The following is a 25,830-nucleotide window of genomic DNA, read 5'->3' on the forward strand; positions in this document are numbered from 1 at the left end:
GAGAGCAGTTGAATGTTAGAATTTATTAGAAATCCTTGAGAAACAAAGGGAAAATAAAGAGCAGACCCAGGAGAAGAGCACTGGCCTGCAGTCCGTGCACACATGCTGCAGGGCACACCAGAGAGCCAATGGCCTTGAGAAGGATGCTCCCTCCCCAGCAGCCCTACTGCCCCCACAACAAACTGGAGCCACACTGGTACCTCTGGTCTCTCTTGAGCTGTGATGCGCAAGCCTGAGGTCTCCTGCAGGGCCTGTTGCTGGGGCAGAGCAGGATGTTGGCACAGACATTCAGAAAGGATAAAACTGGACCATTTCAATCCCTCCCAGGCATGAGGACTGGGGACTTATCTCCAGGGGCCAGGCTGCAGCAAGGCAAGAGCAGACTCAGCTGCCAACAACTCAGGACAAAGATACAGGCAAGCAAGGGCTCAGCCTGTGCTGACTGGGGACAAGAAGGGCAGGCTCAGCCAGCTCCCACACAGCAAAGAAACCACCATGTCAGGCTTTAAGAATAGTCTAGGACAAAGGTCAGATAACCCCCACTTCCTCAGGCTTTGCCACTTGTTTTAGAAACTGAAGTCCCACAGGTCTCCTCTTTGGCCAGGAAAACATCCCTCTCTACAACTAGCCCCAAAACAAATGTGCAGTGCAAGGGGCTCCCACAGTCCTTGTTCTACAGAGTCAGCTCCTGTCTCTTCCTTTGAGGTAGGTTGATGTGTCCCCAGGGAGGGACAGTGGCTGCTTGGTCACATCACCAGGGCAGTGTCAGAGAGGCAGCCAGCAGGTCTCTGGTTGGCTCCACCAGTGCACTTGTTGAGAGGTAAGCTCGGAGTAGGGCTGGGCTCCAGGCATCTTGTGAGATCCTCACCAGCTGAAGGGAGGTATGTGCTACAACAAAAAGGAGACTATGAGCTTCTTAGGGACAGTGAGAAAGGACCAAAAGGACCATGATGCAATAAGCATCTGCTGTATCATTATACACAGACTTGGAGCTAGGGCTGCCAGGCTCACCTACTCCATCTCCCATCCCAGGCAGCACCAGTGACCCCAACAGGTATCCCAATATCAGTGGGACTTCAGTGTCACAGCTTAGTTTCCCAGTCTGTGTGTAAACTCAACTCCATCCTGGCCTCAGCACAGGAACACAGATTTCTTTTTCTTAGAACCAGAGACCAGGGGTGGGCCTCCTCTTCACTTTGGCTCATCCAGACAAACTCGAGTCCTCCACCTCTGCAGGAAGCTGCCAGCAGCCCAGCTTTGCTCGGGGAAGCCAGGAGACTACAACAGACCCTGTTCCCCCAGCCAATGCTGCAGCTGAGAGCCTCTGCTCACCATTAACCACATCAGTGTCCACAGAAGTGATACAAGTTCCAACGTGGGGAACATCTTGTCAGCATATTCTTACCATGACAGCTACAAGCATCACCTGATCTGGCTGTTCTGAGCTTCACTCCCATCTAAGCTGGGTGTACAGTGCCAAGAAGACATGCCCAGTTGCACAGACATCATGCCAGCCCCATCTGTTGGCTCTTCAGAGAGGAGAGGCTTCAGAGCCTGCAAACCAACCTGCTCCTCTCCCCTTAAATAAAGCTGCTTTTTGGGCTGCCACTTTTCTACCAGGACACCAGTCCAAAAGCCACACTATGAACACTGTGAACATCACAGCCAGTGCAAACTCACCTCAATTTGCCCAATTCCAGTTTGCTGAAGTTGTTTGATTGAATGCTAGTCTTCTGGAGGAAGAATGACTTTGGCAATGACCACTGTGGGAGGAGAGGAAGACAACAGAATGGCTATTTAAGCCGTGGCAAAAATCCCTCAAGCCTGCTGTGCTTTGCCATAGGCTGCCCTAGAGAGCTTCAGCTAGAGCTGCCTCACTGCTGAGCATTGTCACTACCACAAGACTGTTCCCAGAATAGCAAACGGAGCAATCTTTGCTCTCTGCCTAATGAATCCCACTGCTGAAAGTGGGAGTAGAGCATCTCGAGGTCAAAAGAGTGGGTTCCTCTCAGAGTAGCATTCTGCTGTAAGCCACAGGAGTGACAGACAGAGACGACTCCATCACAGAGAGGAACAATGGGCAGGACAGGTGCCAAATATGTAGGGCTGTGCCCAGTGCACCCAAGGATATTCAGATGCAAAATACTTGCAGATCTGATATACTGTTCATGACTTTGTGTTTGTGGGAAATAGGGCAGCATGGGTTTTTCCAAACTCCTGGAGGCATTGGCAAAGAGGGAAGAAGGCAAACAGGTAAGACAGGAGCCAGAGGAAGCAGAACAAGCAGGATCTCTACCCAACTCTGTGCAGGTAAACAACCATCTCTGCCTACCTTACCCACAGTTATACGCACCATCTGGGCCAAATCCGTCCCTGCCCCAGTGTGGTACCCTTTGACACACCAGCTCTTCAGTAGCTCAAGACCTGGGAAATGGCAGAAGACAGTAAGTGAGAACAAACAGCCAGGTTTACAGAGAGTTAAATCTTCCCAGCTTGGGGCATGCAAATATGCTGCACTGACCACAGGGAACATGCTATGCAATAACTACTTGAACACGTGCCTGAGCACCAGCAAACACGGGGTAAACCGAGGGCGTTCACCCTTTGTACGAGCAAACATCAGTGCGTGGGCTGCTGCAGTGCTTGCCTTCCTCCCAGGGAGCCAAGACATTCCTTGCAGCAGGCTCAGTGAAACAGGGAAACTGGGGCAACACAGGATTTGCCGAATTAGACCAGATTGGCTGTCCCCCTGAGCCCAGTGCCTGCCAACAGCAGTACCTGATTTGGGCTGCACCGGTGAAAGTTCCCACCGTGCAAATATAGAGCAGCTTTGCTGTCATCGACCCCTTTCCCAGAGAAGGGCAGCTCAGGCAACCTCCTCCCTGCAAAACACTGATCAGCTGCAGCATCCCAGTGCATCATCTCCCTACAGGGATCCACCCAGAGCTCGACACAGGCTGAGACATCATCCCTGACAGAGGGGCAAGACTGGCACAGGCAGAGATCATTGCTGGTATGACTGGAAGGGACCGATCCTCTTACCACACACAACATGTGGTGCTCCAGAGACCAAGCGAGGTCATTTTGAGGCAGAGCCATGTGTTCAACTGCACTGAAAAAGCTCCACTTCCTCCAGGGCTTCCTGCTAGCTATCCCCACTACAGCCAAGCAACTTGCTTGTGGCCAACCCAGAAATATTGAGAAATCCAGGACTACTCCCATCCTGTTTTCTTAAAAGCCATAGGGTCATAGCAGAAGGCTAGGGTGACTTGAGAATTAAGAACCAGCAGAGCTAGTCCACTGATGCTGTCCAGCTGGGATTACTGTGGGTTTCTATAAGATACCAGGAGAATCCTTGCTGTCCAAAGCCTGTTCCTTAGTGACCTTTCAGCAAGCCCAGAACCTTGTAAAAAAACCCTGCATGTTGGGGGCCAAGGGGAGCAGGGTGGCTCAGATGCCTTGTCCTGGTCTGTGCACCAGCCTGGGCTTTCCATCTTGCTGGCCAGGGAAAGAGGAGTGCTGCATGGAACATAGGGGAACAGGAAGGGGATAGGGCGAGGGTGAGTTCTGCTCACAGGTAAAGAGCAACAATGGGATAGAGCAAATCTGCTCGCTTGGCTTCTTTGGGGAAGCTGGAGCACTGAACTAGGACCCTTCCCTGAGCGACAAAGTTCAGGGCAACACTTCAGTGAGGACGATGACAGAATCTTTCTTCCAGATGATGGAAGATCATCCAGCAAAGGTATTAGCAAGGCAAAGGATGACACATGCTGACAACACAGGCAGAGAAGGCTATGATGTTACCATCTCCCTGTGAAAGACTGTTACTGACCCCTTTAATACTTGCTTTAACACTAGTGAAAAGTGACAAAAGCATTTTTCTTCTTTCTCTCCTTGATAGCCAAGTGAAAAACATACATACAGTCACTGCAATGGAGGACCAGCTCCTCCAGAAGCCTCTCTATCTAGATCAGATATTGGATGGAAAGCCCCTGAGCCACAGTCTCTTTTTATTTTCTCTAACCCTTCAAGCTAGACCTCACTGGATCTCTCTCCCAAATAGCTTATACCACTCCCCTGATAGAGACAACTCTAGGTAAGAAGGAATTGGTCCAGCTCAGCTATACCTCATTAAAGGGTAATTAAAATCACTGTTTTTTATTAAAATACAGAATTGTGTCCTGAAAGGATGAAAATATTAGCTAGATTTCTAGCATTCAGGAAAAATTTCCATTTGTACACTGACTGTATTTCATCAATTAGAAAGCTGCAGGAAACCAGGGAATAGGCTCAATTTTTCCTTCAGAGATCACTTGTCAGGAGCAAAGCCCAGCAAATCCAGCCGTTTCTCCCTCAAAAGAGAGAAAAGAAACGCAGTAAGAGGCCAAAGCTACAGGCTGAAGGCAAAATCCCAGTCTGCTTCATGCCCAGGGCACCTACAAGTGCTGGTGCTGTGTGTACCAGAATAGTCATCACCTCTCATCAAATCAGAATGAGCTTTTTGTGATATTTGAAGCAGTCTAGGAAGGTAACACATTTCCTAGGGGTTAGTATGCAGGCAGGCAGCTCCCCCTCAACATGCACAGCTCAGAAGTCTCCCACGACTGCTGGCAGGCAGCCTGCCTGAGTCAGGTGGCTGTGCCAGGCTTTGGAGGGCAGTTACCTTTGTGTCTATTCAAGTAATATTTGAGCTCCCACTGAGTGACCAGGATGTTAAAGTAACGAGGCTGCTCGAAGAAGCGCAGGTACCGCATGGAGATGTGGCTGGGGAACACCCGCTCGAACTGCCCGCGCCGGGAATACTCATCCTCTGTCTCCACCAGGATGCGAACGTCATCTGGAGTCAGGATGTCCAAGACAGAAGAATAAAAATCCTGCAAACAAGAGCAACCTAAGGTCAGGGAGAAGCATCTCTCAAGCAGAGGTCTCCATGTGTCTGAGATCTTCAGGACAAAAGGCCACATAGAAACTGTGGAAGGAATCTAGGCTTGATGGTGGCACCAACACTGCACAGAACTGAAGAGAACACCAGGTCTGCAGCTCAGCCTCTCTTAAATACACTGCCAGGAGGCACACAAGGCCAGTGGCCCTACCAACCCAGCACGGGGGTCAGCTGGCAAAGGCTATAAGAGCTGCACAGAGAGATAAGGAGGAACAAGCAGTGCTCAGATTCTGTTTGGGGACTGGTGGGTAATGTGAGACAGTGGCTTAAGCAAACCAAATTTATTTCTGACCAAATGTCTTGTAACCCACTGAAGCCCAAGTGTACCCTATCATCTGGCTGACCCCAGAAAAGAGCACAATCTGAAGAAGGAAGGAGGGGATAGAACATGTGGGACTGGCTGGGACATGGGCCGAGCATGATAGTGCAAGTAACAGAGGTAGTTGTTTTGTACCTGGTCAGGTATCTTCTGCATCAGGTAATAAGCCTTCTTCATCTTCTCTGCTTTCAAATGCTCAGATAGTGGCTTGGGCTTCTCCTTCAAAGCACTGCCCAGACTGAGGACACAAGAGAGACAACAGAGCATTTAAGTGGAGAAGACAAAGTCCTGTCATGGCAGAGCTGCTTCCAGCAACTTCTGAGAGAGTAATGACACCTTTGTGAAAATGACATGGAGAACACTTTCTCCAAGGATTTCACTAATTCCAAGATCAGTGATTGATCCATGGCCTTGTGCATCAGCTCAGAACCCGGGAAGGATGTGGGCAGGGAAACTAGGAGGATTCTGCCAGCCCCTCACGAAGACATTTCAGTGTTGCTTCACCCAAAAGGTGAGCCATCACCTCATACTCACACAGGATGCAGGAGGGTCAAAGACACACCATGATGTGAATCATGTGGCTCTTAGGACTTGAATTAAGCCACATGCCATGGGAAGCCCTGGCCTTCTGTACTATCTGACCAGCAACCATCTATTCTAAACGCAAATTGAACCATTTGGGGATGCCAGAATCTGGGACATACCTGTTGAAAACATTTTAACCCATCTATCAACACAGCTTTTTTTTTTTTTTTTGCTGCTGAAAAACTTATTAGTTGTGTGCAGATTGAAACAGGGAGAGCAGAACCTTGAGTCTGTGCTGCATGGTGCTTGGGGAACATACAGATCTACTGGAATTCTGCCCATATACAAAAGAAAAAAAAAACCCTCACATGATTCCCAGGGCAGGAAACACAGTTAAACGAGCTTGCCTCTGGATGCAAGAAATCTGGTAATGCATCATCTGAACCATGTTAAGGATCCACTTAATCCCTTGCAGGTCTTTCTGCAGACACCTGCCCTTCAGCACTTCCACTGGAATTGGCAAACCAACATGTGATCAAAGCACCGCAGACGAGCTGGTGAGAGCTCCCCATCTGGAACAGGCCCATGTTCTTCTCCACTGAAGACACAGGGCACTCAGAGGGCAAGAGTCCCATCTTCTGGCATGCCCACACATCACTGCTGGTGCTTAACCCAGCAAGCTGATCCTTCAATGACATATGGCCAGCAGCCACTCTGCAGAGAGTGGCTGCAGAGAACAGAGTGGTTTCCTTCTAGCCATCAGGTTTGAAACCAGGATAAGCCCTAGCTGTAGTGAACCACTGAAGGATTAGAGGCCTGGCTGGACACACACTCAGGAATTAGCATTCTGCAAAAAAAAGCCATGTTAGCTGCAAAGTAAGACTGTGCACACCTCCACCCATAGGTTGGCAGTGTGTGACACCTGCAGTCCTGCCTGAAGAACTGATCATTCCAGCATTTACAAAATAACAGGTGCTTCTCTTGCTCCAGGCAGCAGCATATCAGTTGTGGTAAGTCAGAGGGTAAGCAGATCCAGCCCCAACAGAGCCAGCCAGTCCTCCAAGCAAACAGAGAGGCAGTGAAACTTAGCATCATATTAGTTCTGGCAGGGGGAAGGACAAGAGAGCACAACTTGATGAACTGCAGAGCAAGCATAAATTATATTGGCCTCACTTCCAACTATGGACCTGCAGAGAGGGCATAAATCCTTCTGCCTTGAAAAGACCACAGGAACCAAATACTCAGGCAATGAGGCAAGTTCTTTGGACCCATAGCTGAAGCACCAACAAGCACAGACTCTCAACAGCTAGAAGCCAGCATTTGCTGGGCTCCAAGCAGTCCCCTAGATGAAACGCCTCAAGTAAAAAGCATGCTTCTCTGACAGAGAAGAGGGCTAACCTGCAGGTAGAACCATCTCTTGTCTGTGTCCTTGAGGCCATACTGGGCAGAACAAAGCCAGCAAGGTTGAGGAGGTCCCGAACCATCTGGCCCTTGATGCTCACATCCAGTGGGGAGTTGGAGTGGAGGCTGCAGAGAGGAAGCATCACAGCAGTCTGAGTGCTAGAATGGAGGTGTTGAGCCCCATGGCCCCGAGGCCAATCCCTGGGTTATTACTGACCAGGATAAAAACACCAGCTTGTCATGAAACCAACTCTAAGACGCCGACAGAAAAATTGTGACAATAGCTCTTTGAAGGGGGGGCTTCCTATCAAAAACAGTTAATTTTTCCATCTCTTCCCGAGTTTGCTAGAAATAGGCAAATCCCTTCCCAGAGCCCTGTGTACTTGGCTCTGTGTACAGCTCATGCCCACCCACTCTTGCAGGCAGGAGAGGCCATGCTCGGTTACCCTGCAGCTCCTGGCCCTGCCTGCACAGCCGACACCATGCGGCCGGATGCCGTCAGGAAGCAAATGGTGCACGAGGCAGTGGAACTGCTGATTGCTTCTGCCCACGCAAAGAAATTTCTGCCATCACCCATTCTGTACAAGACATATCCTTCCTTGGCCTCCCTTTTTTAAAACACTCTTCCCTGGCTCTAGCTGGAGCATGCCCAGCAAAGCTTTCTGAACTGCAGATGAACGTTGCTTTCACAGACAGGGAGGGCTTTGATTCCTGCAATCTGGAGAGGGAGGCTTCAAAGCCCATGATCTTTTAGCACAGGCTACAGGGGACATTGCAAGCCAAACTTACTTTGTAGTAAAAGAAAGACCATTATCCACTCTGCTGTGGCTCAGAATATGCTTTACCTTGGGGAAATGTTGACTTCTAAGATCCAGGGCTTGAGGTTTTCATCCAGCATGATATCAAACCCAAACAGCTCATGGCAACAATATGGCCGGCGCACATACATCTTCACCAGGCTGTTCACGTAGGGCTCAGAACTGCAAGCCAAGAAAAATTGCTTGTTTCCAACAGTCAGACAGACAGCAGAGCTCTGGCTGTTCACAGCACATGTTGACAGTTCTGGAAGTGTAATGCAGCCATGTGCTGTGGGAGCAGGTGGGCTGAGAGACCAACACAGGCCTGTAAGTTGCTGCTATTTCACCACGTATGAATCCAGCACTGCATCCTGAGCATCCCTGCTGTGCCAGGTAGCATCCACCTCTGAATACAAGATTTATCCTGCACCAGAGACCATCCTCTCAGGCTCCAAGGCAAAGCAGAGGAGTGGGTGGCAACCTGGGCAATTTGGGGTACACCACACCTTCCTGGCCTTCAGGCAGGTCAGGGAAATGTAAGGTCTATGTACCCTAGTAAACTGTAGACTTACTGTAGCTCCTGCAGCTACTGTAGCAGAAGCATAAGTAACAGGATGAAAGGAGGGATCTGCAAAGAAGTACTGAAGCCAACAATAGTGATACCATTTCAATTAAGAGCAAAAGGACCAGGCTGAGAAGGGACTGGACAGTCAAAGGGGCCAGGGGCACCTCACAGACACGCAGAGCAAGAGGTGCCAAGACTTACGCAATGATGGTTTTGATAACGATGTCCTTAATCTTCTCCCAGATGGCCTCACTATTAACTCCCTTCTGGGTCAGGTAACTCCAGAGAGCTTTGAGTGCCCTGTGAGAGAGAAAGCAAAGCCCCTTGCTGTAGCCCCTTGCTGCTGGTGGTGAAAGCAAAAGAGGGGAACCCTGACAGCACTCTTCCCTGGCATGGCAATCCTCTTGACATCCTCAAACCTAGTTCCTAGTTGCTGCTCTCCCCAGCCTGGACCCTGGTCTTGAAGGTCCAAGCTACTAGGAACACGAATCTGTCATAGACTTCTCTCAGCACAGTCCCAAATTAGCACATGAGCAAGGTAAGTCAGGCTCAGATCTTCAATTCCCTCCCCCTCCATGTCCTCAGCAAACCTCCCCTTCCTGCAGGCCTTCCCCCACAGCACTACAAAGCAGCTCAGCAGGGATCCAGCAAGACCCTAAAAATGTTTTAGCTAAAGCCACTTCACTGAGGCTTCAGGGATGAAAAAAAGTGAGTAACGTCTGAAAAATGTGGGTAACAAGATGGTATGAGGGAGCATCTATGCTTTTACAGGAGTTTCCCACACCACACTGAGTGCTGCAAACTACTCTGACACTGAGCCAAGGATGCTTGGATATTTCTCAAGTGAGACCATGTGGCTAATGGCCAGGAATCCAAAGGTCACACTTCCTGCATACAAGATGAAATGGATTACAGCAACACTTATCTTTAACATAGGAGCAGCCAGCTTTGACTTGCATGTAAGTATGAAAAACCCACACAATCCCACCCCCATGCAATTGCAACTGCTGAGAGGCAGCAGACCCTGCTAAAAGTCCCAGTGGAGGAAGAGACCACTGTGCAGCAAGTCCAGGTCTAATCTAGCCACAGGAAAAGATCTTCTGCAACTCCCCTTGAAGTGCAGTAACCCTGCCCAGGCTGAGAATTGAGAACTCTATCCTGCACTATTTTTAAAAGGATTCAAACGCCACCATGGAATCAGTGACAAGTTCCTAGGGCTTGCATCCATTCACCCATGGGATAGCAAGGAATGGGAACTCCTGCAAGATTGCAGCCCTCCTCCCAAAGGCCTAGAAATGGCACCACTGCTTCTATTCTCACTGAGTAGCACATAAATTAACAGTTCTGAACCAGGGCTGTCCCCTTCGTTGCCTCCACAGCAAAGTCAAGAGTGAAATGGGCAGAAGCTCCCATCTAGCCAATTTAAGGATCACCCGTTCAATATCTAACAAAAACCAATCAGATTCTGCTTTAACCACATCCCATTGCCCCCACAACAGGGGAAGGGGATGAATGAGCAGAGATGAGTGCAGCATTGGAAGCAGGGAATGGTACAGTCACAGGCAGGATGAGAACAGCACCTACAGCTCCAGCAGCAGTGGACACGATGAATCACAAGCCAGGGAGGCCATCCAGAGTCCATTGACACTATCTCATGCTAAAATCTCTCCGTTCTTTCAGTTTCCCAAGTGGGTGCAGATGATACAGAAAGCAAGTTCAAGTTTTGGGTAAGAATACTGAAAAAAGTCTGACTTAATGGGAATTAGAAAGAGCTACCTTGTACCCTAAAAGCAGCACCTACCATTTGTGGCCCTGACAAGCAGTCTCATCAGAGTTGGATTTGTACTCTGTGTTCTTCTTATTCACACTGTAGTTGGTCAAGTGCATGAACTTGTTGCTGAGGCTCTCCATTGAGGAGGAGTACCTGTTGGAGGCAAGAGTAACACAAGCTGTCCAAGACTGAAGTGGCTGTCCCCAGGTCCATGAGGCAGGCACAGACTTTGTTCTCATCTCAGACCACTCTCAGCCATCCACCACCCTGGCTGCCTGCAGCTCTCTGTCCTCACAGACCCCAAGCTAATGGAACAAAACATGAGACAGAACAGGCTGCCTTTGGGACAGTGGAATGCAATCCCACCCTCACAGCATGTCCTCAAGACATAAAAGCCAGAGCATCAGTGAGCAGAAGCACTGATGGAACTGCAGCAGCCTGAGGCAATTCAACGAAAACTGGAAGAAACATCTCAGTTTCTGGTGTGCCAGCTTTTATGCAGAATAAAGCACAGTTATTTCAAGAACTGCCTTAAACTGAGATGATCTTTCATTGGGAAGGTTAGATGTAGCAGCATCCTCTCACATTCCTTTTCAACAGTCACTTGCAGTGACCCCGTGTTTCCACTCTGCTTCTTAAGCAAGCAAGATACAGCTTTAAGCATCACCCTTATAAGGGACATCTCCCTCCTGCCCCAGCCAAGGCAGGTAGCACAGCCACAGATGCCTGGGCACCAAGGCAGCCCCCAGAACTACTCTCCTGCACAACCTACTTGCAGCTGGCAAAGCGAACCAATCCATCCTTGAACAGGTAGACCCTGAGAGGATCATAGCAAGTGACGTAAACATAGATCCTCAGGTCGAACTTCTTCCCGCCAATGAGGTAGGGTTTGTGCAGATATCTGCAGAGGGAAGTAAGCACATAAGGGTTATGATTTTCATAAGCAGGAACATCTCTAATCCCCAATTCAGAAGCCCTGGCAAAACAAGGGATCAATGCAGAAGCCTTTTTGTAGAGCATTTCCAATTTAATCGCATCACAGACAAAATGAGAGAAAAGCAGCTCTCCATTCACAAGGAGTTCCTGCAGCATATAAGCAATGTTTCCTTCTGCTCAGTTCCATTTTGAAGACATTTTCCCCAGTTTTAAGGCACAGTAGCTTTTCCACACCCACAGCGCTGATCACAATATTCAGGAACATCCAAGACATGCAGTACGCCACAGATGGTTTTGTACAGTGAACAGAAACAGTTGGGTATTTTAATCCAAAGCATTTGATTATTCATCCTAGAAGTTCACGATTTTCCATAAGAAAGTTTATCTCATTGCATGGGAAGTAGACAGGGAGAACTAACAAGCAAACACAACAGTACCCTGTCTGCCAAATGCTGCAGTTTTCCTGCCCTCACAAGAATCTTCCCAGAAAGCAACCTCAAATCAAGATGAACTATTCCATTTTTCTGCAGAAGGGGAAGGAGATTCAGAACTGTGTTATTTTAAGAAAATCTTCTGACTAACATCTACACACACTGAGGCTTTTAGTGAACCATTCTAACTTGGATAAGAACAAATCTTTGACTACTGCCACCTCTTCCCTGGGACATCTCTTCCCACTGTGCTTGTGTGAACTGGATAAGGTTTGTTTGCCTCCAACCATGCCAAACCCCAGAGTACAGAGCAGTGGGAGCCAGATCATAGCAGACCTGAAGCTGTCCACCTGCCAGAGAGAAGCTCCAGAAAGCTCATGAAATCAAGTTGTGTCTGAGACCTCAAATATCTACACAGAGACAGCAGCGCTCCAGTAAGCTCAGCTACAGCTGACGGAGCCAAACTTCCAGCAGCTGGACAACCAGGCAGTCTCCAGATGCAAATCAGGTAATTCTGCTTTGCCACAAAGTGGCAGGGGCCCAGAATTGGCCAGAGATACAAGACACTAAGAGGTCCCAGGCTGTGTCTCAACCTTGGTTTTATATTCATTCACCTCTGTACTAGCAGTGGTCTCCTTTTGGGGAGCTGGCTCCATTTGTGGATGACCTGGATACCAATGCCTCTTGCTGATGCTGGCTGCAAAACACAAACAAGAAAGGATCAGATCTTCTCCCTGCAGCTACAAAAGGACAGAGGATTGAATTCTGCTTTACACCTACTGGTTTCACAATCCATTTCTGTCGGCTAGCTCCTTCCTCCCATGCTTTCCTGAGTAATTTGATGTCCTGGGGCAGGATGAAGGATTGAGGGAAGAAATTAAACTCCTTTTTCCCACAGCGAGCCTGCATCTTCAACAAGTTGCGCCACAGACGGTCTTTCCTTCCAATTTGAAATGAACCAGGGAAGTGGTTTAGCTGGAAAGGAATGCAGGCACTATGAGATCTCTCTTCTTCCCCATCGCCTTTCCCACCCCTCCCTGCTCCCTTGGCAGAGGATACATCCTTTCTGAATACAGTGCAGGGTGACAGTCTTTGCTCCCCTCTCAAGATTGCACCCAAACTGATTCCACCTACTCCTGAAGCTTTGCAGGGACAAACCGCATAGTTTAGAGCATCACAGCTCTTCAGAAAAGGCATGTACTTGTGACAGATACCAAAGCTTTGGTCCCTCGCAGGTTCTCAAGCTATGAGCCACACCTGACTGTCCTGTGATCTGAGTAAGGTACACGCCCTTTGCTGCACTGGCAACAGTTGGGACACTGTCCCTACTCCTCAGTTCTGCCAGAAAAAGAACTGCTTTAAGCAGCAATGACTGAAATTAGAGAAGCTCACTAATAAACACAATTTAGCTACAGCCTCAGTCTGTACAAGAGCCACCTTCACAGCAGAGATGCTCAGCCAGCTATGCCTGTCTCTCCCAGTTCCGGAAGGGACACTGCAAAGATCACTTGCACAGCAAACACCTGGCCTTGAGGGGAGTGGCACCCAAACTGCTTCCAATACACTCTCCACGCATGTGAAGGAAGTCAGCCAAAAACAGCCCCTACCTTTTGGTGCTCCCTGATGGCTTTGAAGCCAGGGGATTTCATGTGGTGGCCCCAGCAACCCAGCCAGTCATTGCTTTCTGCAAGAAAAACAGGAAAGTCTATGACCGAGTACCCTGCCACCCTCCCAACCCACAACACCCCATCTCCTTGGGCTAGCAGAAGCATGCCAGGGATGATGCACAGCTATAGCACAAAGCACTCATACTCGCTACTGCAAAGCTGCCAAAGCATGGGCTGTGAGTGGTATCCAGCTAATCAAGTGGGTCATATCCTTGCAAATATGACTGGTTGCAAGGGTGAGGAGGCAAAGGGTCAAAGGAATGCCTTTAATTCCCCAGAATCCTGACTTCTCTGCATTACAGCTGGCAAATGAAGCAGTTCGCTAAAGAATGCTGCACTCCTGAAGGACATGTAGGATGGCAAAACTTCTTAGGACTTCCTCTGCCCTCCATGTCTCATTATAGCCCCAAAACAGTCTGTGCGGAGGTCTCCTGATACATGCAGGAGTCCCATAAATAATTCCAGGAGATCACATTCCAGAGTATGAATTGTAGCTGCAAATGCTCAGCACTTCTCCTACACATCTCTTCTGTGACAAGTTTCCCAACCCTGAGAACTCTGGCTATGGTCAGAGAAGATGCCTTCCTCGTCAATACATGGGGACAAGGAGCAGCAGTGCTGGGCCTGGAACTACACAAGGGCCAGCCTCCTCATAGTGGCAAGCCAGAGCAAACCTGCCTCACATCTGCCTCAGTTCCTGACAGCCCAGGAGCAAGTCCTTGTGGTCTATGCCAGGAACATGCCAAGAGGCAGATCAGATCCTGCTGGGACCCGCAGATCTTGGATACTGCGGGTCAGACAGGCAATAGAACTCAGCATCCTGCAGTGCCAAGGTTGTATTGCTTCTGCTCTGTTCTTTGCAGGCATTCTGCCTTCTTGTGTCCCTGCACTGGAGGTAAAGGAAGGACACAGTGTTGCCTCCCCCAACTTACTTTTGCTAACTCTGAAGTGGGACCTGTCAATAGTTTGCTTCACTATGTTAGGTGTGACTCTGCACATTTTCCATCGCAGCAGCTTCCTCTGCTCCCAAGGCAGCTTTTCCACTAGGAAGACAAAAAGTTAAAGACTGAAGGAAAACAAACACAATACCTGGAGTTACTACAGCTGCAAAATTCTTATGGTTTGCTGCACAACCACCAGGCCTGTAGACGGAAGTGCACAGCTGTCGTTCCAGAACCATCATGGAGCAGAAGACTCCACAGCTAGGGGAGATCCAGGACACTGGAACATTTAGTGGCAGCCTGAGTCACGCTCCAGACAATGGAAGTGACAGAGTTTACTGCAGCCATTTGGATCTCACAGCAGTGCTGGGTCTCCTCTAGTACCCCTTGCTCCCTAATAGTGGGCTGGCCACTCTCACCCTGTGCAGCAACAGACCTTGGCTCACCTGTCTCATCCCGAGTACCGAAGTAGATAGTTGGAGGCACATTAGGGAATAAACTGCAGACAAGAGCTGGTTTGAGCACTTTATCTTGAGCCTCATCAGGCTGGGCCAGGCACCCAATGCAATTCCTAAGAAAGATGAAAGAGTAGGCAGCTGGCTAAAAGCAAAATGTAACGAAGGAAGAGGGAATCTGGAAGGAGCCTTAATCTGGGTATCAGGAATTTGCACCATCGTTGCAATGTGGTGCAAGTAATGAGCACTAAGGTCAGTAACTCAGTCTGCAGTAATGAGGGGGTGAGTCTGCAACGAATGCACATGCCAAGTAACCACTGTGAGGTTTGTGATTTTCTGGGGCAAGGAGTGGAGTTTTTTATATGACAAACCCTATAACCTTGTCCAAGCAAGCAAGGGGTGGAGATTGTAATACATATGATTTAACTGTTGCAACCCTTGTGGTTTTGCTGTGTTACAGGGAAGAGGGAAGGAGTTTTACCCACTGTACATACACCTCACCACAGCAAGCCCCAATACTTGGAAGGAAGGACAGAATTTGTAATGTTTCTATTAAGGTCGCGATGAAGTGAAAAGTAGGGTTTGCAATGAACGTGTATTCAAGTATACACCACTGCAGCCAGTGAAAGAAGCCACACCAGAGCAATCCAGTAAGGAACAAAGAGCAGCAAAAGAAAAGGAATTACAACACACTATCACCAATCTCTCAGGCCACCCCTTGCCTTACTGAAGTGACTAAATGTAGCCTGTTGCAGAAGAATTGGAGTAAAGGATGGGGGAAGAAGAGGTGTTTTCTCAAAGTCCTTGCTTTGTTTTTTTTCTTTTCAGCACTGAAATCAATAATTAGAAGTTTATTAATTGGCAAGGATTATATTGGTTAACATTCTCTTGCACAAAACTGGCCTTGTCCACAACACATTGAAGGCAGTAGACAGCTGCAGAGGCTTCAAGGCCAGGCCAGCACACAGCCTGCACAAAGAAGTGGTCAACATCCCTCCCCCCTTGCTCCAAGAGGCATTTAGCCCAAGCACTGCTTCCCCCATCTGCCCCAGAGGCCAACCAGACACATCCTGCCAGAAACAGCTGCTGAGCCAGTTTACATCACCTCTGCAGGACTTTCACAACCACATGTGCACACTTAGAGCCCTGCAGCACCCTAAGGCTCAACACTTGCTCACAGAAAGCCTTGCTTGTCTCCCAGATTACTGATGATGTGATGGGAAGCAGTAAGTTGTCAGGCAGACAGCAAAGCCTGAGGTTTTGAGTGAAGAACCTTTTTCTAATATCCAACTTAAACATCCCCTGAAAGAACTTCAGGCCATTCCCTTGAGTCCTGGGACAACTCTAGAAAAATACACCAAGTTCAGTGCACAGTTTACAGCTACTAACCTGGATCCAGAAGTCACAGAGCCACTGGACGACACATCAGCATCAGAGGAAGCATCTGAGTCACCTGCAGGAGGGAATAAACTCAAGTTTTGCCTCCATGAGGAATGAATGCACACAGTTAAAGAGGGAAGAGAAGAAACAAATGGACCAGGGGACAGAACCTTCCAGCTGCCCCAAATCCTTGGATCCTGGCTTTTGCCAGGATTGGGGTTGTAAAATCAGGGAAGGGGGCAGAGCTGACAGCCCTGCACAGAGAGGAGATGGGTAAGTTCTGGAGAAGGACAGTGGTGAGCCCTAGCTTGCTCCCAGAAGGAACCCATGCAGTTCCTCCTTGCTGTTACATCACTTTTGGGTTCAGTACATCCTGAAATGACAGCATGAATGTAAGACAGGAGGGCAGCTGTGCTCACCCCCAGCTCCCAGACAGCTCCTGCTCTCCCCACATTGAGGCATGGAGCACAGCCCTCCCTGGGGAACCAGCACTCACTGTCCTCATACTCCTCTTGACTGCAGCTCTCATCCAGGCCATCAGGAAGTTCTTCCTCTGCTTCATCCTGGGGATGGCTCAGCTCCAGCAATGACTTCTCAGCAGTAGTACTGGGACAAAGGACATCACATAAAAAGAAATGGCACATGCTTTCTTGGGCGAAAAACCCAAGAGCCCATGAGACAGCATGAGATAATGCAGGCAGGGGAATGAGGGCACTGCCCTCTCCAGTGCTGATATACAAGCACTCATCCCAAGCTAGCAAGATGGAGAAGCCCCAGACCACGCTGACAAGGAACACGCTCCAGAGCAGCTAGAAAGAAGAGGAACAAGGACACCCTCTCTCAGCAGGAAAGCAGGAGCTCCATGTCCTCACACCCTCTCTATTCTGTATCAGCCCTGTGTTCTTTTATGAACCCATGTCTCTGACTAGGAAGGCATGGCTCAACAGCAGGCTTCATTCAACATGTGTGCAGAGCCTAACACTGCAGGCAGCGCCCCTAGCTGGGGAGAACAAACTAGAAATGCCACAGAGTAACTCCTCGCTGTGGTTGAAGGAGAAGGCAGAACAGCTTGGAACCATCCCAAGTGCCTGCGTGGAGCTGGGGGTTGCAGGAAGGTGCCCCACCCACTAGGATGCTGCAGCTGGGTTTGCTCCAGGACATAGCCCATGGTTATCCTCGTACTGCCCACAGTGTGTCCTCTCCCAACACCCACAGATACAGCAGCCAGCCTGGCACATCCTGCCACAGCCTCCCTCCTCCTTCTGCCTCTACTTACTTAAGCTTTCCTGGGACCACAGCCTGGGCCTGTTTCTCCTCTTTCTCCAGTTGGATGGTGGACACCTGTGCTGCCACTTCAGAGATGACAGTGAAGGGCGGAGGCTCCGTTCTCGCCAGGTGGTCCCCGGCACACAGAGGGCTCACCGTGCCCATGGGATGGCAGCCGGTGCTGCAGTCAGGAGTGCCGGCACACGAGGCCAAGGGATGGACACCGACCTGCTGAGTGCGGCCACCGGCATCACAGGTGCCTGTAGGGCTCGAGTTACTGTTAAGGTGGTGGCTGCCCTGCTCCACATTCAGGGGAGCAATGGTTTCTTTCCGGGTGATCTGCACTCTAGCATGCTGCCTCCTCCTGCTGTTCTGACTGGACAGGCTGCCCACTTTCACAAGGCCAGAACTTTCAAGTCGGCACCCAAAGCCTCTGTGTGTGGCAGCCTGACTAGGTAGCTGCTGCAAAGCCTTAAAGAGGCTCCTCTCGTGATCCTTGTCTTTTGAGCTGTGAAGTCTCCCCTTAGCGTCCATCAACCAGCACTGGTCCTTCCTGAGGATTGCACTGCTTGGCACAGGGGTAAGGGAGGAGACTGTGTTTTGCTCTGACACAATGTTGCTGTTTGTCACTGCTCTGTTGATCAGGCTGCTAGGGAAGCTGTCCCTATTGTCCCTGGAGTGGGACCATGAAGCAGCAGGAAAACTCCAGGTGTTTTCCACCTTTTTCATATTCAGTGACTGCAGAAAAGGCACTTTAACACTGCTTGGCCATAGAAAGGAGTTGTTATTGAGCACTGATCCACAGGAGCTGGCAGCCTGCTGACCTGAGCTGAGGGCAGAGCCTTTGACCCCAGTTCCAGAGCGCTCCTCTGCCAGCAGGCAGGGCTCCATCAGCCCAGAAGACATCACCCTTTTCGTGACAGAGCCAGTGTCTGGAGGACTTTGGAGACTGTCTTCAGTGGGCTGTGCATGGCGTAGTGACGGTGAGCACAAGAAGCGGGATTGCTGCAGAGGGATCCCTGAGGGCAGCAGGATGCGATCCTGGAAAGCACTCACATATCTCTTCTCTAAATTCCAGATGGGTTTCGCCTGCTGCTGAGCGAGGCGCCAGGCCCAGCATGATTGAGGTCTTTCTGCCAGAAGGGTGCCTGACTCCAGCCCTATGCTCTTCTGCTGCTTGGGGCTCAGATTAGCATGGTCTGGTCCTGCAGACGCCATGTAGAGCCATAGCATGTGAGGCACAAGGGCATCAGTCATCTACAGCAGCATCTTTGCTGGCCTGAAACAAAAGGACAGCATGAAAGACACTGTTGACGTGTCAGGGCACAGCACCCAGCCCAATGCCACGTGAGGAAAGCAGGGTGAGCTGCTTTTCCTGCAGGATGAAAACCACATCTCTCATTTACTGAGCTCACCAAGAGTCTCCTGAGACTAAGTCAAAGAACGGCTGGCATCTCACATGAAATCAGAGGATGCAAAGAACAATGTAAAGAGAGCCATCTGCAGGAAAGCTTGTACCCTGCAAACACACAGGGGTGCCTGACTACCAGCCAGGACCACGGAGTAGCAGCCCCAGCATAGCCACCCTGTCTGTAACAAGACGCTGCCTGCCTGGGACCCACATGGCAGCTGGAGCTCACTCCTACAGGTCTGTGTCTCCAACGTCAAGCTCCTGACTCCACCTCAAGCCTCAAAATGTCTGCTTTATTTTTTCTCCCTGCTCCTTAAAGCTTCAGCTCACAATGTTACACAACTAGGTGAGAACCTCAGCCCTTGCTTTTAAAAGGAACATGTTTCTCACTCTTGTAGAAAAGCTCAGTGAAGGCTAAAGACTTCCTATAAAGCTCAGGACTGAGAAGGCAGCAAAAAGCAAATGCAGGGCTGTTCTAACATCAACACCTCTGTTTCCAGCAGACTGGCAGTACTGTGCACATAACATTTCTCCCCACTGCAGTCCAACAGAAAAGTCTCCTGCAAGGAGCAAACTGGCAGACCACAGAGCTGCAGATGTAAGTGTCCTGAATCTTCCTAGAATGAACTATTGCACCATACCTGCAACATCCTCTTGCCTGAGGAGAAGGGAAAAGAGAAAACAAACCACTTGCCAGTTATTGCTTTAACACACACCTGGAGGGCCCCTAGATACAGCTGCGATAGGAATTTGTATTCCAAGCAGGATGGCTGGTTCATCTACCTGTTAGCTCTCACACACTTGCATGTTCAAAAAAAAAAAGTATTAAAAGAATGATAAGCGGTGCATCAACCATCACACTCTTCCTTTTCTTGCCATACACATACACACTCCTTTCTCACCTGAAAGACAAGCCTCAGATGCAGCAGTTAAAGTGTAGCTTGGAGACCCTGAGGTTGCTCTGTAGCACCATCACAGCAGCTTACACCCCCACAGGGGTGGGTCAGACAGACCTACACCTGCCAGACCTCAACCTGTGAATCCGCTCCAGCACATACCAGGTCAGCAGCATCTCAGCCAGAGGGTGTAGGAGATGGAACATCCCATGCAGGATCCCATAGGAGCTATACATTCTCAAGGAGAGCTGCTACCCTACCAAGCTCTCTAAGGAAATACGGAAGGTGCCAAATCCATTCCATGCCCATAGGGCTGCATTGCTTGTTAGCACTTGTACAGTCAAGCTGAGAACTCCTGATGAGGACTGGGTGCCTGCATCCCAGTGGGATCCAATCTCCAGGGAAGAGAACTCACAACTGAGATGTACAACACTATTCCATTGCTACCCAATCTGCCCCCAGCAGCAAACCTGGCTGTGTTGTGACATTCACAGTGATTAGCACAGAGCGAAGAAGCTGTAGCTCAGATGCCGCCACCTGCCCAGCTCAAATTTCCACCAGTAAACAAGGGAGCAGAGCTTGGCTTCCACACGCTGCCCCCCCCAGATGCACCCAGCTCACAGGCACACTCGGACCACAAAGTGACCCCAGCATATCTGTGAGCATAGGTGTTAAAGAGCAAATTAAAATATAAGGAGAATGAAAGTGTTCCTGCCTAGAGGGTCTATCACTGTGGCATCACCACATGCGCTGCCAGTTTGGCCATCGCCTGCACTCTCACACGGCTGTGAATGACCTTGTAAGACCAGCCCGAAGTGAAAGCCATCTGTACCTCATCCCCGCCCGGCTTTACAGCTATCAGTAGATCATCCTGCTGTAAAAATAAAAGTGTTGTGGCCTAATGAAGCTGTAACAAGGGCCATGAATCTTACAGTGAGCTTATACACAGGTGTGAAAATGCCAGCAGAAGCCCTGTATGACCCTGATCTGGAGTAAGTGACAACGGTAGCACAGATGTGACTGACACAGACACGGGGGTTCTGCTGACAGCTGTGGCCACCAGGGTGGAGGTCTGGCCATGGCACAGCCTTAGCTAACACTGCCTGGAGCCCAGCCCCACAGCAGCAGACAAAAATGTGCTGAGATTGCCCCTCTCCTGAGCAGTTTTGTCATGGAGTTGCAGGAGTGTCTGGACCAGCACAGGGGAGGGGTGTGCAGGAAGCAGCGGCTGCATAAGAAAGCCACAGGGCCTTCAGTACAGCTTTTAGGTAAGGCCTAGGATGGACAACAGCTAGTCACCATCACTGTTTCCCTGTGGAGACACAGGAGCTCAGAGATAGGGGCGGGAGGGGCAGGAAGGATGAAAGGAAGATGCCCCCATAGGGAGCAGGTCAGGATGCATCCAGACTGATAGCACCAGCCCATGCTGGCTGTCCTTCCCTCCACTCACACCTCCTGCATGCCAGCAGAACCAACGCTAATGTCCACCCGAAAACTGTCTCCCATCCTTACTGCAAGGACAGCTGGACAAAGCAGCTGCTTAAGCACCCAGGAGACCTGATGGAGATGGAGAGAGGCACCTTCACATGCCAAGCTGTGGTCACAACAGGACAGCAGCTGCCACATCTCTGTAGCTTTGGGTAGGAACAACATCACTTGCCCCAGGTAACCAGCAGGGAAGTTTTCCCTTTATGTTTAATTCAATTGGAGTTTAGGGATGGACGAAAGTCACAGCTTGACGCAATCCCTAGTTCTGCCAACGCAACTCTACAACAAAGAAGCTGGAGTCTGTTCTGCATCTCACAATGGCAATAAAACTACACTCCTGAAATTTTATTGTAGAAACATGAGCTAGGAAAGGCCCTGGGTGAACTGGCCAGGCTGGAATTCAAACCCAACCAAGTAATTAATGGATTTTGGCTTGGACTTATTGACACACAACACAGAGGCCAAAGCTGTCACTGTTGGAGTGACTGTACAGCTGCACTTGCTTACAATTATTCTGCCAGCACCTTTTATTGCCACACAGCTTGCTCACAAGTGTTGGGAGGTCAGCTGGAGCACTGCCACAGCCTGTACAAATGTCACATCACAAGAACACAGGGCCAACACACAACCCAGCCTCTGTGTGCCCCAGTATGCATCAGTCAAAATCCTTTCTTCCAGCCTGAGCCCCACTGTATGTGCTCCTCTAAGGAGAGGGTGGCAGCTCCTCATCGTCCTGTTCCAATCAGGAAAGGACAAGACCTTAAGAGCCTGGGTGTGCACATCATCCCACTGTTAGAGGAGTTTGGCTGTGGAGGTTATTTTAAGTGCAGCTCAGTGACACACTTAAAATAACAAGAGCTTGTAAATATATGCACTGCAAGCTGACCTGATAATGTGTTGTCAGCCACACACAGCCTGAACTCACAAGGAGGAGAGATTAGACAACTGCAATTGCTATTGTTTTCTATGTCCTTGCAGGGTGCATATTTTGTTCTGTTTTTTATGATTAAAAGGATAACATCTTTTTTTAAATGAGACCTGAGTTCATATCAAGTTCCTCACACACAGCTCTGGGATTTTTGATTAAGGCTTGAACAAGCAACTTACAACAATGCAAAACAAACAGTTTTTAAAACCAATATACATTTCAAAATAAGGGTTTGTATCCCTTCAAAAAATTTAGAACTTTGAATCAGCAACACTGATCTGAAACCAACTGAGTGTCTAAAACTGCTCCAACAGCTGGTAGCTAGGTACAAACCTGTGTTTCAACAGCATGGAAACAGCCCTCCCTCCCCTACATCAGCTCCAAGAAGCAAGTGGCCTCAAGGGCAGTCACACACCAAGCCAAAGCACCTGAGGCCACCAGCAAGTTCAAGCTGAAGAGCAGAGGGTATTGCTGGCCACAATTTGTCTACAAGAACAACACAGCTCAGAGGCAGCTTGGCCACCACAGAAATGCTCTTGGGTGTAACAGCCTGGTGTGCTCTTTGCCACACAGTTAAGCATCACTGCTCCCTCTCGGCTCCAGTATCATCATTGCAGAACCACATTTTGTGTGCAAATCCAGAGGATGACAACCAGCTTCTATTCTAATCAAGACATCAAGTTTTTGCTTGGCCACTTAGGTAAAAAAAAAACCAAAAAAACAATAAAAACCAATTAAAACAAAAATCAAACAAACAAAAGCTCAACAACAAAAACCAACCAAACAAAACAAACAAACAAACAAAACCAAAAACTAAACAAAACAAAAAAACAACAAAACCCAGTGAGAAATTAACCTCTGTGAGGATGCATCAGCAAATTCCACCTACATCCCAGGATTACATTTGTGCCAGGGCTGGTCATTTCCATTCATCAGCTGCAGTGCTGAACTCTGCTCCACACTGAATAGAGGAAGTATGAGAAGTGTATGGCTGCCCAAAATGACCCTTTACCTAAGGAGAGCACTGCCCTGCAAGAGAAACAGAGTAGCTCAGATGTGTGTTCTTGTTCCCAAGGTGGATGCAGACCTCAGGCACAGCAGGATGCTGGACCAAGCCACGGGAGAGCTGGAACCCAAGCACCACCTCACCCTGAGCTGCAGCAAGTGCCTCGCTCCATGCACACACAGGGTGGGCTGGGTACTGAAGGCTCATGTGTTTGACTTCACAAGGGACTTTCCCACCACTCTAAGGGCACTGAAGTACAGTTGCCAGACAAGGTGAGGAACTCTGGCACAATAGGCAGAAAATCGAGCTCTGTAGCTTGAGTCCACCAGAGGTACCTAAAATAAAGGGCTGGCTCAGTGCTCACCCTGGCAGAGCTGCCCTGGCTGTGACCAGACAGTGCAGGGGACACAGCAAAGGGCAGAGCATGGAGTCCCTATCGCTATCAAAGGATATCAACTTTTCTCCCTGGCAGACTCCCCAGGGCCTGAAGCAGACGTAGTGTACAGTGACAGCAGATAATGCAGCTCTGTTTCCCTAGCAGTGAAGCTGGCAAATGCCTGCCCTTGCTCCCACCCGATTTGTATTTTTTCATCACATGGGCAACAGAAGCAGTTGTACTGCAGCATAAACAAGTGTAGAGAAACAAGTCTGTGTTAAAAGCAACAAGCTAAACCATGAGGTGTTTAACAGCCTTTCACCAAGGAGGACTACAGCCCATTCCTGAAGATGAAAAGGCATGGGTGAATTACGTGGCAAGACCTGGGAAGAGTTTGGCCACCAGTGTAGGATCTGAGGGAAGTCAGCACAACTCCATCTGATCTTAGGCAGACTAGCCTTTAGTAGAAAAATAGAAGTAGAGGATTTGGAGTGAGTGAAACAAGTACAAAATATCAACACATAGCAAGGAGACAAGAACTACTCAATTAGTTCAAAACACATAATTTCTTAGTCCATCTTCTGTTCTTGATATTTTTTACTGAAACATATCTGCAATCACAAGAAAAGGTTCCCAGACTTGTCCTTCAGTATGTGCTGAGGACTTTTTCATGTCCTGACAGGGCTGGGAAAAATTCTTCTGAAGGCACTGCAAGACCCTCGCTCCATACAGCAATCTCTCAGGACTCAAGAGTGGAGAAGAAACAGAGACTCAAGGTGAGAAGCTGCCAAATACTCCCAGACTTGATGCATGGCAGGAACCTGGGAAATGTCAAGGAGTGGCATCCAGCCAGGCTGGTACAGCAGCCAAAGCCCCCAACCTGTGTCAGTGATCTGACACCTCCACGCAGGCGCTCTTATGGGGGATGGTGACATTTGTGCCCTCAGCTCCTCCTTGAAATGCGATCCCTGCTGTGCTGAGAATGACCCCTCGACTGAGGTGTGCAAAGGGGTCATTGTCATCAATGAACTCTATCTAACACAAAACAACTGTTGCAAGAGAGCAACAAAAGACAGACAAATGCTACTATCTGCTGGGTACAAACAGTAAGAATTGTGGAAATATTATTCTATAAAACTGTAATAAGGCCAACAATCCACTGTAAATTCCCCCAGAGTATTCAGGAGTCATTAGATGTCATCTGCCCATTCGGTGAGGAGAACACCACAATAAGAAAGACAAGCCTCAGGGAGTCATGTAGGCAGAGTTTTGATGTGGAGCTGTGGGGTTGAACTCTGCCTCCCATGAGAAACCCACAGCCAAGCTGCACAGGAAGGCAGGAGGCTGGTACAGTGCCACAGGGCTTCCCCATGTCTTCCCTCCTCACTCCCTGCCCAGACCCTGGAGGCATTGAGGAAATACTCCAGGCTTGTCTCAACTCAGCTCTGCCTTTCATCTTTCAGACTCAACGGCTCCTTTTTACAACGCAAAAGCAGCCAAGCCAAGACTCCAATGAAAGGATGGACAGCTAAGATGCCCCAGCATCCCACCTGGGCCTCGTCAATCCCAGCTCCATCCTAATACTCCAAGTACCGTTGGAGAGGCTCCCTGGGGCCGTGGATAGCGGGGGAGCCAGCCCTTCCTCCCTGCCGCTCGCCCAGGGAACACGCTGTATCTCATTTCTCCAAGTGAAGCCAAAGGTGCTCCCAGGATGTTCTATCCTGGCGCCGGAGCGCCGCCCAGGCCGCCAACCCCAGCGTGTCTCACCACAGAGCGCTCCCGGACCGCCACCCCGGCCCCCGGGGTTCACAGGGCAAGACCATGGCGAGGAGGCCCGGGGTGGAGCGAGGTGCCTCTGCGGGGCATGGGTACGACTATGGGGCGGAGGGGCCGGGAGTCATCGGGGGGACCACGGGCCCTGTGCCCCAGTGGGGGGACTCTGAGAGTACAACCCGGGGAGTCACACGGGGAGCAAAGCCCCGCTCCAGAGGGCGGCAACACCGCCATACTCACCGCCCGCCCGGGCCCGCCGGACCCGCCGCCGCCGTTACCATGGGGAGCCGGCGGGCCCACGTGACTACAGCTCCCAGCAGCCACCGCGTCCCGGGGTGTACTGCCCCCTGGCGGCGCGGCGGAGCCTGGCGGCGCAGCACAGCCCCGGGGCGCGGGCGCGGCTCCGGGAGCCGTAGGGAAACTCGCGGTTACAGAAGGAATGGGGATTTTTTTCAGGGCCGGCTTCCCACGGGGGTACCCCGGGTAAAGACGGCCGGGCAGAGTCCCCCTCAGGCGGACAACGCGGGTTCCGAGGAAGGTGGGGCTGGAGCCTGAG

General features: G+C 49.9%; 1 protein-coding gene across 5 annotated transcripts; it reads right to left on the reverse strand.

Moving 5' to 3' along the window:
• Positions 1–13: 13 nt before the first annotated feature.
• Positions 14–25,571, reverse strand: TTLL4 (tubulin tyrosine ligase like 4). Of its 5 annotated transcripts, none has more exons than XM_083865781.1 (19): positions 25,515–25,571; positions 17,407–18,675; positions 16,627–16,736; positions 16,140–16,203; positions 14,742–14,866; positions 14,287–14,397; positions 13,295–13,371; positions 12,468–12,662; positions 12,302–12,384; positions 11,093–11,221; positions 10,351–10,473; positions 8,751–8,849; positions 8,033–8,167; positions 7,185–7,313; positions 5,397–5,499; positions 4,664–4,874; positions 2,354–2,424; positions 1,681–1,763; positions 14–888 (listed from the first exon to the last, which is right to left on the reverse strand). In XM_083865781.1, exons 2-19 carry the CDS (start codon positions 18,651–18,653, stop codon positions 747–749), a joined length of 3,237 nt encoding a protein of 1,078 aa, XP_083721907.1. In that variant the 5' UTR covers positions 18,654–18,675; positions 25,515–25,571; the 3' UTR covers positions 14–746. The 5 variants fall into 5 exon arrangements, with proteins under 5 accessions (XP_083721907.1, XP_083721903.1, XP_083721906.1 ...); XM_083865777.1 differs by having other exon boundaries at positions 2,333–2,424; XM_083865780.1 differs by lacking the exon at positions 25,515–25,571 and adding an exon at positions 25,095–25,277 and having other exon boundaries at positions 2,333–2,424.
• Between the last annotated feature and the right edge of the window lie 259 nt (positions 25,572–25,830).

The sequence above is a fragment of the Zosterops lateralis genome (assembly GCF_965231275.1).
Source record: "Zosterops lateralis genome assembly, chromosome: 7".
Lineage (NCBI taxonomy): Eukaryota > Metazoa > Chordata > Aves > Passeriformes > Zosteropidae > Zosterops > Zosterops lateralis.